General features: G+C 49.9%; 1 protein-coding gene across 2 annotated transcripts; it reads left to right on the plus strand.

The window, feature by feature from the left end:
* Nucleotides 1-266: 266 nt before the first annotated feature.
* LOC110149004 (collectin-43-like) lies at nucleotides 267-8,350 on the plus strand. Of its 2 annotated transcripts, none has more exons than XM_020911306.2 (6): nucleotides 267-373; nucleotides 1,667-1,868; nucleotides 4,544-4,651; nucleotides 5,430-5,537; nucleotides 5,726-5,809; nucleotides 7,895-8,350. In XM_020911306.2, the coding sequence occupies exons 2-6, from the start codon at nucleotides 1,670-1,672 to the stop codon at nucleotides 8,278-8,280; spliced, it is 885 nt and encodes a 294-aa protein (XP_020766965.2). In that variant the 5' UTR covers nucleotides 267-373; nucleotides 1,667-1,669; the 3' UTR covers nucleotides 8,281-8,350. The 2 variants fall into 2 exon arrangements, with proteins under 2 accessions (XP_020766965.2, XP_070327032.1); XM_070470931.1 differs by lacking the exon at nucleotides 267-373 and adding an exon at nucleotides 485-503.
* The last annotated feature ends 3,928 nt before the right edge of the window (nucleotides 8,351-12,278 follow it).

The raw sequence follows: 12,278 nt of genomic DNA on the forward strand, positions 1-12,278 counted from the left end.
GCTGCTTTTGCAAGAGCTCTAGGTCATTGTGCAACTTGCTGGTCTTCTCTGGACCTTGGATTCCTGGACATCCGTGAAACACAGACACTGACACTACAACTAAACTCTCAGGGTTGCAGTGAGATACCGATGAGATCGTGGGCTGAGGGTGCTCTTTGAACTCTAATGTGTGTTTAGAGCCATGAACATCAGTGGCAAATGTCCAGAACCCAGGTGGGGGCAAAATTGACTGAGTCAACAGGGCCAAAGTTTGCCCTTCTTTTCTCTGGAAACTGGCACTGTAACCTCAGGTTACAGGGTAGGTATAAATAGTCATTAGTGGCTGAGGAACTTCAATTTGCCTGGAGGTTCTGAAGCCCTAGAGGAAGCAACAGTGAGTGTCTCTGTCCTTGCCTCTCAATTTGCTTTCCTGTGTCTAGTGAGTATCTTCCTGCCTGAATGGGAGCTTTATCCTACTGGTGCTGAGGAAGGCAGGGTCTGTGTAGCTGCTCCAGTCTAGGAGGGTGAGTGTTGGAGGTGGGGCACAAGGTAATAATGGATGCTCTACACTGTGTTCATTTTGTTTGATGGGAGGTGTGTTTCCTGGGCTGGGAGAAGGGGAGAGGTGGATGTGACATCCAACCAGATCTCTGATGCTGTTGTCTGGAAGTTCCCATGGAAAATGGAATTCATCGTCCTCCTGGAAGGAGGCACTTCTCTGGCCAGAAAGCCCCTTCCCTCCCACTACCTCAGCCTGCCAGCGACCCTCTGTCCCTTGTTTGCACAGGTCACTCAGGCTTGCTTTCGAGTCTTTCCAATGCCCATGAGCCCTTTCCATGGTCAAAGCTTTATAATTTCTGCCTGAGAGAAGAAAGAAGCCCAACAGTGGGACTGACCCATGTCCTGTACCCACCCCAGATCTCATGTAGCTCCTGAGTCCCTTTCTGATGGTAACTGGAAGCTCTATTGGACATCTGCTCTTTCCTCCCCTGAAGCCAGCCTTTCCCTAACTGTGTGTCTCACATGTCCCTTCCTCCATGAGGCTGCTGGCCCAACTCCTCTTGGAAGTCAGGACAGACTCTAGGTATGCCAGGGACTTTCCTCGTGGAGCTCAGGAATGACAAACCCTGGTACACACACAGTCATGCTCCCATCCTGTGCTCAGGACAGACCTCACCCAGTTTAGGACTCTGGCTTTTTTTCAGACAGCACTGCAGACCTCCAATACTAGTCTGTCCAGAACAGCAAGTGAGAGGAAATGAGTCTGCCTTGTCACAGCTAAGCAAACCACCTTACTGATACAGAAAAGGATAGGCAGGTCCAGAAGGGGACAGGTCCCACCTGAGGGCACTCAGTGAGTCCCTCCCGATAAGATAGATGGCCTCAATGAGAAATTCTACATCCTGGTCACAGTACCACTGGCAAGGATGACAAGCCCCAAAAGGGATGACACAGAGCATCTGAGAGTAGATTCATGCTGCTGGCAGACCAGCTGATCTGCTCATATCCTCCCTGACCAGACTTTACCCCACGTTTCCCTAAACTGCTTTTGGATCCCTGCTGCTCTTGTCTCCAGAGGATGGGAGAGGAGATGAGGGAAGGGCTTCTCCTGATCTCAAGGAGCTGGGCCAGCCCTAATCCTCATCCTTGGATGAAGAGCACCCCCTCTTTCTATTCCTCTGCCTAGGACATGCTTCTCCTCCCTCTCTCCATGTTGCTCCTGCTTCCACAGTCCCAGAGTTCCCTGGGTGAAGAAATGGATATCTATTCTGAGAAAACACTCACCGATCCCTGCACCCTGGTTGTGTGTGCCCCACCAGCGGATAGCCTTCGTGGTCGTGATGGACAAGATGGAAAAGAAGGCCCCCGGGGGGAGAAGGGGGATCCAGGTAGAACTGGGACCATGGGCCTGTCCTGGTGGGAAGGGGTGGACACTGGGGTTGTAACCAAGCCAGAAACTGAGTCTTCTGCTCGGGAAGCCTTATAGATAATCTTCTTCCTAAATGGGTGGGTTTCACCCAGATTTTGAGCCCACCTAAAACAGAGCTTTACTGGCTGCCCTGAGCCTCCAACTTCATCTCCAGCTGTCCTGATTCCTCCCCTAGAATCTACTGAATCCAACCAACCCAAGAATGTGCAAAGAGCGAGTAATGACTGGTATTTGGAGTCATCTGCTCTAGAATTTAATTACTGTCCATTTGGATTAAATGGTTCCTCTCCAGGGTGTTAACGATTTTTAATATTTAATTAGGTTCTACTCCATGATGGGTGGGAAAGGATGAGACACTGTAGCCCCATACTCAAGCCTGAATAAAGGATTTCCCCTAAATATATTACAGAGGGAAAGAAAGGAAGCTTGTATTTCTTTGTCCAGCCCTGTGCTTAGGAGTTCCCTTGAGTAGTTTATTTAATCCCACCAAAAGTCTAACAAGTGATGCATTAATCTCATTTGATAGGGAAGACAATTGTGACACAAAGATGCTAGGTAAAACCCAACCTGGAAGGCAAAAAGGACATGAGTTTCTTTTTCAGACACATCTGTGCTTATCTACTAGCTCTGTTTCAACAACAGAGTCCCCTAGGGAAAAGTCACTCAGTGTTTCTGAGTCACAATTTGCTCATCTGTGGATGGGACTACTATGACCACACAGTGACAAATAGTTGAGCCAAGCCTCCCCCCCCCTCGTTTTTTTTGGGGTGAGGCTTTAGGCTAATGTTGCATCCTCTTGCTGTAATCAGCAATCAGGTGGATTCTCCTGAGGTTTCCCAAGATACTGCTTATTAAGGGAAGTGTCTGAGAAACACTGCCCCACAGGAGAAGATCTAGGTGTTACTGGCAAGAAGTGAGAATTCAATGAACCAGCAACAAGGACGAGGGCACCACCATGGCACTAAACCAGGGCTGTGGAGGGATCAACTGAGGTCTTTTAACTTTCTCTAGTTTGTATTTTGGTTGGGGAAGAAGGAAATGAGCAACATTTGTAGGATCCTTGTTGCTGGTTCCTACACACACCAGTCTTTTTAAGTATCTGTCTGTCCTTTACAGACAGAAATTAGCTTCCAGCCTTAATAAGGCTGCCTAGAAGTGAACTCAATAGTGGGGTGGTATTCAAGGTACGAGCATTCTCTAGCTCTCAGAGGGGCCCTGAATTGAATCCCAGGGCAGGGGAGGGGTGGGGACTTTTCCTACAGTGGCCCCTCAGCTGCATGGATGTTCCCCAGACCATCGTTTCTTGTGTTTTCCAAGCCTGGCCTCGAGTCAGTGCTTGGAGAGAGAACAGTGCACAGTTGGGCCAAGACCAGGCTCTACACTGGCTCCCCAGATGCAGGCACTGCTGTCCTTCAATTGTGAGTGATGGGTCTGAGAATTTCCTGAAGATCCCAGCATCCTCAGATCCTGACCAGTAGGGCTGGATGTGGCCAGAGTCTGCACTGGGGACAACCTCCCCCACAGATTCTGACACACATGTTCCCAAGAACCTGATGTGAAGGACAAGATGGGCCTGAGAGGAGAGACCCTTGAGCAGAGGTAGAGGGTGGGGCTGGGTCACTTGGTGATGCGCCAGACGTGTCATGCAGGGCCAATAACACCTGGACCCTGCTTGGGGGCTGTATATCCAGGGACAATTCCATCTTTCCTCAGTGTCTCTGAGATTCCTGCCCAGAAGGGGGCAGTGAGAGAGTCCGTCCAGGGGGGCAATTCTCCCCTGGGAGTGAAACCTCACACCCCACACATCCCCACCACTCAGCTCTGCTGATGTCTCTGAGCTCATTTCCTTCCCCTCCTCCCACACTCCCTGGGCACTGACCACACTGGCTCCTTGTTGGTCCCTGAGCACACACACCCCCCCGCCTACCCAGGGCCCTGTCCTTGCTCTGTGCATACACGTCCCCATGGCTCACTCCTCACCCTCTTCACAGCTGCACGCAAGACTCCCTCTCTGGCCATCGTATTTAGAAGACACCCCCACCAATTCTCTAGGCTTCAATTTACCTCTGTAGCACTTATTCTGATCTTATTATCATATGTTAAACATTTTCCTTTTGGTTATGTATTTCTACATAGTTGAGTTTAAGCTCCATGAGGGAGGGTTTTATGTTTGTGTTTTTTTTTTTTTTTTTCCATTAAGAATCCCAGAATTTAGGACAGCACCTTGTATCTAGTAGAAGCTCAGTGAATATTTGTGGAATAAATGAATGTAAATGGCCAGGAGATAAGGCATTTAAGTACAGATTTGTATTTCAGTCATTCAGTCCCTGTCTGACTCTTTGTAACCCCATGGACTGCCCCATGCCAGGATTCCCTGTTCTACCTTATTTCCTAGAGTTTGCTCAGACTTATGTCCCTTGAGGTGGTGCTGCCATCAAACCACCCCCTTCTCTGTCATCACCTTCTCCTCCTGCCTTCAATTTGCATGGGGGTTATTTCAGGGGAGACTGGAGCTTCTTGGGGGACAACATCTTTAGGAGATGTTTAGGCTAAAGATCTTTTAGCCCCATCTTTTATGCACTCCCACTTCCAAGGAGATTCAGTGTCACTAACCGGGCTGGTCCTTTTCCCCAGGGCTTCCAGGCATGCCTGGTCCAGCTGGGAGAGAGGGTCCCTCAGGGAGGCAGGGGAGCATGGGACCTCCGGGCACACCAGGCCCCAAAGGAGAGACTGGGCCCAAAGGTAGGAGGGTGGTATGTGGTGGGTGAGGGAGGGAGACGGGAGGGGTGACATGGGCAGCCCTGGTGGGGACCAAGGTATGTGCACAGTGCCTGGAAAAGCCTGGAACCTCTGCACCTGGTCACCCTGGCCTGGGCCTCTCCACCCACATTCCCACACTGACTGAATTTCCCCAATGCCGTTCGCAGAGGAGACCAGGCACTCAGGAGCAGTCTCCCAGGTCGCTCTCTCACCTGGAGCTGTGCGTGACAAGCTGCACTGCTAGGAAGTGGGACCTGCTGAGCACACTCTCAGCCATGTTTCTCCAGTGTGTTCCCTCTGCAGGAGGAGTGGGTGCCCCAGGCATGCAGGGCTCCCCAGGTCCCACAGGTCTCAAAGGAGAGAGAGGTGGCCCCAGTGAGCCTGGAGCCCCTGGAGGTGCTCGTGTGGCAAGTGAGCAATGAACATGGGGCTGGGCTCATGCTCCCTTTGCCCACTACCACCAGCCACCAGGTCAGAGCTGGCATTCCAGGATGAGAGCCAGTGTTGGGTTCTAGGAACTGTCTGTCTCCAGGGAGAGGATGGTTTGAGCAGCAGGGTATGTCTGTATCCAGGGAAGGCTGGTTGTTGGGTTTTGGGACAGGCAATGTACAGAGAGAATGCAAGGAGTGGTTGCAGGCACAGACGGACATTTGTACAGGGGGAGGGCATACTGCCAGGGATATGACAGTCCATGTACTGGGGGAGGTGAAAAGTGCTGGAAAGTGTGCCCAGAACTCACACAACTATTTTCTGATCCCAGGGCCTGTTGGTCCACAGGGACCTTCAGGTGCCATGGGCCCCCCAGGACTAAAAGGGAACAGAGGTGATCCTGGAGAAAAAGGAGCAAAAGGGGATTGTGCATTTTCAGGTAAGAAAGCTCTGGGGGCTCTAGTGGGTGTGGAGGGGCCAGCAGGCCCTCTTCAGTCCAGCACCTCCTCTCATGCATCCCACATCCTTATTCCTCCCCCAAGATGCGTCACCCTTCCCTGAGGCCTGGGTTCTGAGTGACCCCAGGCAGTGCTGGATCTGTCTTCACTTGGCCTCTCTCTCCTGCAGAAGTTAATACTCTGAGGCAGCGGATGACAAACTTAGAGGGAGAAGTACAACGCCTCCAGAATACTGTCTCTCAGTATCGGAAAGGTGAGCTCCTGGACCTGACCCTGAGCTGGCACCAAAGGTGGACCTCAGACTGAGTCTGGGCTTGGCTTGGAGTTTGCTGGGCTGGGTCTAAATTGGACTTGCTGGGACCATGATTGGGACTGGACCTAGACTAAGAGCAGGAGCGGGGCTAAGGACAGGGCTGGGACAGAGCCATGCCCCACGTGCTCCAGGAGCTCAAGTAGACACAAGTGACAAGGAGGAGGATGCGGTCCATGTCACCAGTTCAGCAGATGTTCACCACAGCCTACCCTGGGCGGGTTCCTATGACAGACAAGGGGTCACCCAACGTGGGATGCATTTCTTCCCTCTGTGGGGCCAGGTGTACAAGTGCCCAGAGAAGCAGCCGCACAGCCCAGGGCAGCAGAGAATCCAGGACTGGTCCTGAAGGCAGGGGTGGGATGCTGCCTGTGGGGTTCAAGGCTGCTGGGGACCTGACCTTGGTGTGTGGCCACCAAGTATCTCACCCTAAAAATGTTCTGAGTCTGGCAGGGGCAGTCTGCCTCCAGTATCTGGCCAGTGCTGCATTCTCCCTACATCTGCTTAGGTATTTAAAGCAGAGATTGTTCCCTAAGCCTGGATCCTAAACAGGCCGAGGCATCCTGGAGCACACACCTGAGTTCCCTGTGCCTTTGGGACTCTCCACCAACTGCACCTTCTCCTTCTCTGCTTTCTCTGAAGTCAGCTTTGAATCCACATTATTCATGAAACCTCAGTGATTGAAAAAAGAGTTTTCTGAAGGTGCCGGGTGTAAAAAGGCCTGATCTGGTGAGACATAGTGTTGGCTCCTATGGACTCAAGCCAACTAAGTATTGAAGTAGTGGGATGAGCATTTCCAGCAGTTCATGTCTTCCTTCATATCTGCACACCTATTTACTCCCTCATATGAGGACTGATACAAACAAAGCAGAACTTCGGCATATGCGCTGGCCACACATGTGTACCTAAAGACCACTCAGTCCACACCACCTACATACATGAACACACATGCACACCGATGCACACCTATCACCCAGATGAATGGATGTAAACCAAACATGGCACACGAGCTGGTGTGCCACCATGACTACATGGAAAATGTGGTCTCCAACTGCTTATTGAAGCTACTCAGAGGAAAAAGGCAGTGGGTCAGGATGCTGCCTGGTTTTTGAACCAGTCCAGTGAGCCCTCTTAGGAGCCCTGAAGATTTCCATGAATGATCCTGGAAGTCAGAGTGGTATGGATGGGATGGCGCAAAAAGAGATACTTAAACACCACATAGGGGGTGTTGTTATATAGTGTACCTCTACCTTGGAAATAAGAAATTCGACTCTGAAAAGGGAAGTGACTTTCCCTTGTCACCTGGGTTGTCATTGCCAGTGTGGGGCTGAACACATGACTTTCTGAGGCCCAGATAGGGCTCTCTCCAAAGCTGATCCCACCCTGCCCTCCTGCCCCCACGCAGAGCTCTGAGATTCCGTCATCCCCTGCTCAGTGGTCCAGGGAGGCTGACTGGCTGTAGCATCACCTGCAAGCATATGGAAGCCAACACTGGACTGCCCCCAGTGCAGAGGTCAGCACTTGGCTGCTCTCAGATGCACCCCTGTCCTCCCTTTCTCCTCACCCCTTCACACAGCACAGAAGAGCTCAGACAACTCCACACACCCGGTCATCACGTGCATGGGTGAGAGTCAGCTGCCTGTGTGGAGTTTTCCCCACTCTCAGGAGCTGCCCCGGGCTCTAAGTGTCATTTCCCTGCCACAGTCCTTCCTGTTTACACAGTAATTAAAGTCCCGGCTTCTGGTGAACATCACGGGGAGGAACAGAAAGTGCATGTGGGAGCTTTAGTGTCACATCCAACAAGGTCTGATCCTCATCTACATTTGACAGTTGGGCGACTTTAGGCCTCTTGCATAAGCACCTGAGTTCCAGGGTCCTCACCTCTTACATGACCAGTGCTCGGGAGCTAAGTGCCTTGCTTTTTTCTACCTGGTACCCTGGTACCCTGGTGGGAGCTGGGGACTCCATTTGGATCACAAGGTCTAGGTGCTGCCACATCTCCAACCTGACTCTTCTTAATTCCCCTAGCGGCGCTCTTCCCACCTGGCCTGGCTGTTGGGGAGAAGATCTTCAAGACGGCAGGTGTTGTAAAATCATATTCAGATGCCCAGCAAGTCTGCAGAGAGGCTGGGGGACAGCTGGCCTCGCCGCGCTCTGCAGCTGAGAACGAGGCTGTGACACAGCTGGTCAGAGCCCAGAACAAGCAAGCTTACCTGAGCATGAATGACAACACCACAGAGGGCAGGTTCACCTACCCCACGGGGGAGTCACTGGTCTATTCCAACTGGGCCAGCGGGGAGCCCAACAATAAGGCCAAAGACGGAGGCCCAGAGAACTGTCTTGAGATCTATTCTGATGGCAAATGGAATGACATAGAATGCAGTGAGCAGCGCCTCGTGATCTGCGAGTTCTGAGCCCCTGGGGAGGAAGAGGGAAATGCCAGGGTTGTGTGCTGCCAGCATCTCAATAAAAAGGTGAACCTCTGCTGCTCACGGCTTTCCCACTGAGCCATAGGATGAGACCAGAAGGCAGGCCACTTATGGAACTCCTTCCTCAGAATAAAGTTCTAAACTGTCTTCACACTTGGAAGACATGTCAGAAAGAAGGGAGGGGGGCAGCCTGCTTTTCCAGGGGCAAGGGCTAAACGGAGGTCTCCAAGCCTCCCCTGTTGAAAAATTCAGCACCTCTGCCTCACCAAGATAGATGTCTAGCCCTCCATCTCCGCCAACCATCGGCCACATATGACCCCACTGGTCACTGCCTCCTCCTTCCCTTTCCTCTCTGGCCTTCAATCTTCTTATCCTTCAGTCTCTTTCTCTCACCTCTCCTCCTCTCCTGACACTCACAGAGGGGAGCAGGATCCTCAGCTCTGGCTCCCTTCTCTCCTTGCACTCCCTCTAGACATGGGCTCATTCTCTCCCATGGTTTCAAATCCCTTTTATTGATGCCTCCCCCAGGTAGAGCCCTGTTTGGACCTCTCTCCAAAACCCAGACTCCTCTAACCAAGGTATGCTGCAGCCCCGGGGCTTGAAGGTCACAGTGGAGGGAAGCACCAGCTTCTCTGGCCATATTGAGTGGCCTTACACCCAGTAGAATCACCTCACCCTTGATCTTGACCACCCAGGATCTCTTTCTTCCCATGACAATGTGACTGTGGATCGCTCATCAGAGAATGTACAATTCACAGTCCTAATCCCTTCTGAACTTTCAGGCAGAGAGGGTGCCCAGCTATGTTCAGATTCATCCCCAAACTCTTCCTGCCTTGAAGTACAAGGGATGTTCATCTTCACTCTGCCTCAGAGATAGGTTAGTCAAATGCTTCTCATTTTAGAGAAATGGAAATCAAGACACAGAGATGAAGAGAACTTGCATAGGTAGTAAACTCGGAGATAGTGTGCCTCTGGGCTGGACAACTGGTGTTTGTCAATTCAAGTAAAATTCAAGTTTTATTCTCACCTAGACACTCTGAGAACAAAGCTAGTGGCAAAAGCTGAGCTTTGCTAAAGCAAAGCGATATGGTGCCCACTCCTGAGTTCAACAAAGTCTTCCCTGTCTACACATGCACAGGATAGCTTCTTGCGGGTCAAAAAGGGAGGGGCCCGACCCCATAATAAGTGTGGACATGCACCAATAAGACCCTGACATGGGATGTATCTTAGAAAACAGTTTCACAGGCACCTGGGGGAGGGTCCATGGCCCAGTCAGTTGTAAGAAATTAACAAGATTTAAGGTTAAAAAGAGGTAAACAAAGTCCCTGAAGGACTGTCTTACATAAGTCATTTATGTCACTTTTTACTGCACTCTGCCTCATTCAGGACATCCTCACTCCACCATGGGTATGTGTCTCTGCTTAGCTCTGACTTACTGCACTCCTCCTCATTAGAGAGGATGCCCATACCCTTTCTCTCTGGGGGCATATTTCTGCTTTGCTTCTGTCTTAAATAAACAACCTGCTTCTCTGTATGCTCTGCCATACCGTGTGCTGTGTCTCTAATAATAAACTTTGTACCTATTTATACTTTTTGCCTCCTTGAAACATTCTTGCTTTCAAATGGGGGAAAGAGCCAGAGTCACTTTGCTTCTAGTCTCTAGTTCCTGGTGGTGTGTTGACTAGGATTCCTGGGGTTTCATCCAGTCTACCCAGGTTCCATCCCTGGGCAGGGAAAGGGAAATAAGATATCTCTTCAGAAGCACTCGCTGCTCTCCCTCTGAGATCAGGAGCACTGGTGCTACAACTCACTCATGTAAAAGGCCATCTGATGCCAGAACTTACATTTGTGGCTTGTAAGTTTTGACCATAGGCCTCTGTATATTTACTTGATTTTATTGACACACTACTGCAAAGAGTTCCAGTAGAGCTAGTCAAAACCCTAAAGGATAATGCCATCAAGGTGCTGCATTCAACATGTTAGCAAATCCAGAAGACCCAGCAATAGCCACAGAACTGGAAAAAGTCAATCCTCACCCCAGTTCCCAAGAAAAGTAGCAGTAAAGAATGTACTAACTGTTGGACAATTGCACTCATCTCCCATGCTAGTAAGATCATGGTTAAAATTTTGCATGCCCGTCTTTAGCATTGTGTGAACCAAGAAATTCCAGAAATCCAAGCTGGGTTTAGAAAAGGAAGAAGAACCAGAGATCATATTGCCAACTTTCGCTGGATTGTAGAGGAAGCAAGGGCATTCCAGAAAGACATCTATCTCTATTTCATCGACTATGCTAAAGCCTTTGACTGTGTGGATCATAACAAACTGTGCAAAGCTCTTAAAGAGATGAGCATACCAGACCATCTTACCTGTTTCCTGAGAAACCTGTACGTGGGTCAAGAAGCAACAGTCAGAACCCTGTGTGAAACAACTGATTGGCTCAAGATTGAGTAAGGAGTACAACAGGGCGAACTGCTGTTCCCCTATTTATTTAACCTACATACTGAGCACTCCATGAGAAATGTCGGGCTGGATGAGTTACTAGCTGGAATCAAGATAGGTGGGAGAAACATGGCTACCTCAGATATGCAGATGGTACCACTCTATGGGCAAAAGGCAAAGAGGAACTAAAGAGCCTCTTGATGAGAGTGAAGGAAGAGGGTGAAAGAGCCAGCTAAAAACTAAATATTAAAAAAAAAACCCTAAAATCATGACATCCAGTCACATTACTTCATGGCAAATAGAAGGGGGAAATGTGGAAGTAGTGACAAATTTCCTCTTGGGCTCTAAGATCACTGCAGATGATGACTGCAGCCATGAAATCAGAAGACGATTTATTCTTGGCAGGAAAGCTATGACAAACCTAGACAGCGTGCTGAAAAGCAGAGACATTGCTCTGCCAACAAGGTCCATACAGTCAAGGCTATGGTTGTTCCAGTGGTCATGAACAGTTGTGAAAGCTGGACCATAAAGAAGCAGAATGCCAAAGAATTGATGCCTTCAAACTGTGGTGCTAGAAAAACTCCTGAAAGTCGCTTGGACAGCAAAGGAGATCAAACCAGTCAATCCTAAGGGAAATCAACTCTGAATACTCATTGGAAGGACTGATGATGAAGCTCCAGTAGTTTGGTCATCTGATGCAAATGGCTGACTCTATGGAAAAGTCCCTTATGCTGGGAAAGATTGAGGGCAGAAGAAGATGAGGGCATCAGAGGATGAGATGGCTGGAAAGCATCACCGATGCAATGGACTTGAACTTGGACAAATTTGTGGAGATGGTGAGGGACAGGGAGGCCTGGTGTGCTCCAGGCCATGGGGTTGCAAAGAGTCAGACCCAAGTGGTGACTGCACACTGCAAAGAAAAATTTAAACGACATCTGTACTTCAGAATTTGGAATGAGGCCTGAAGGAACCACAGGCTCATGGAAAGGGTTGATGAATACCCCTCCTCCAGACAGGAAACCAGCCACTCTTTCCTTTGTTCCCAGGGACCAGGAGGACTGACCTCTCTGGCCCTTTCTGAATAGGACCCCCAAGTCCCACCCCTCTTCCCAACACACTTGCAGCCACAGTGTGTATATGGGACAGCAGGTCTGAAAACAAAGCCACACCTCTCAACAGCATGCATGCAGCTCAGGCTCCTGCTAAGATCTTTCTCCTGTTACAGAAAATATCCTCAATTTCTGATAGTACCCAAAATATAAACAGTAATGAGCAAACAGCTCTTTAGTATAAAGACCATGCCTGGTCATTCTTATCAAGGGAGTTTAGAGCAGCCTGTTTTTATGGCATATAAGACAAACAACTGGATCTAGTTGAGCCCAAGGGAGGCATTATTTTTCTGAGAACAGAGAATTCTGAATTGACTTTAGAAGGACTGGTGGCACAGGCAACCTTGTGCTACCTCTCTGGCTTCTGCCTCTCTCTGCCCATCCTCACCTCTTTCCCTTCTTTACACAGCAATTTCCTCTGTGTCCAGGTCTCAA

Source organism: Odocoileus virginianus, chromosome 7 (assembly GCF_023699985.2).
Source record: "Odocoileus virginianus isolate 20LAN1187 ecotype Illinois chromosome 7, Ovbor_1.2, whole genome shotgun sequence".
NCBI classification, from domain to species: domain Eukaryota; kingdom Metazoa; phylum Chordata; class Mammalia; order Artiodactyla; family Cervidae; genus Odocoileus; species Odocoileus virginianus.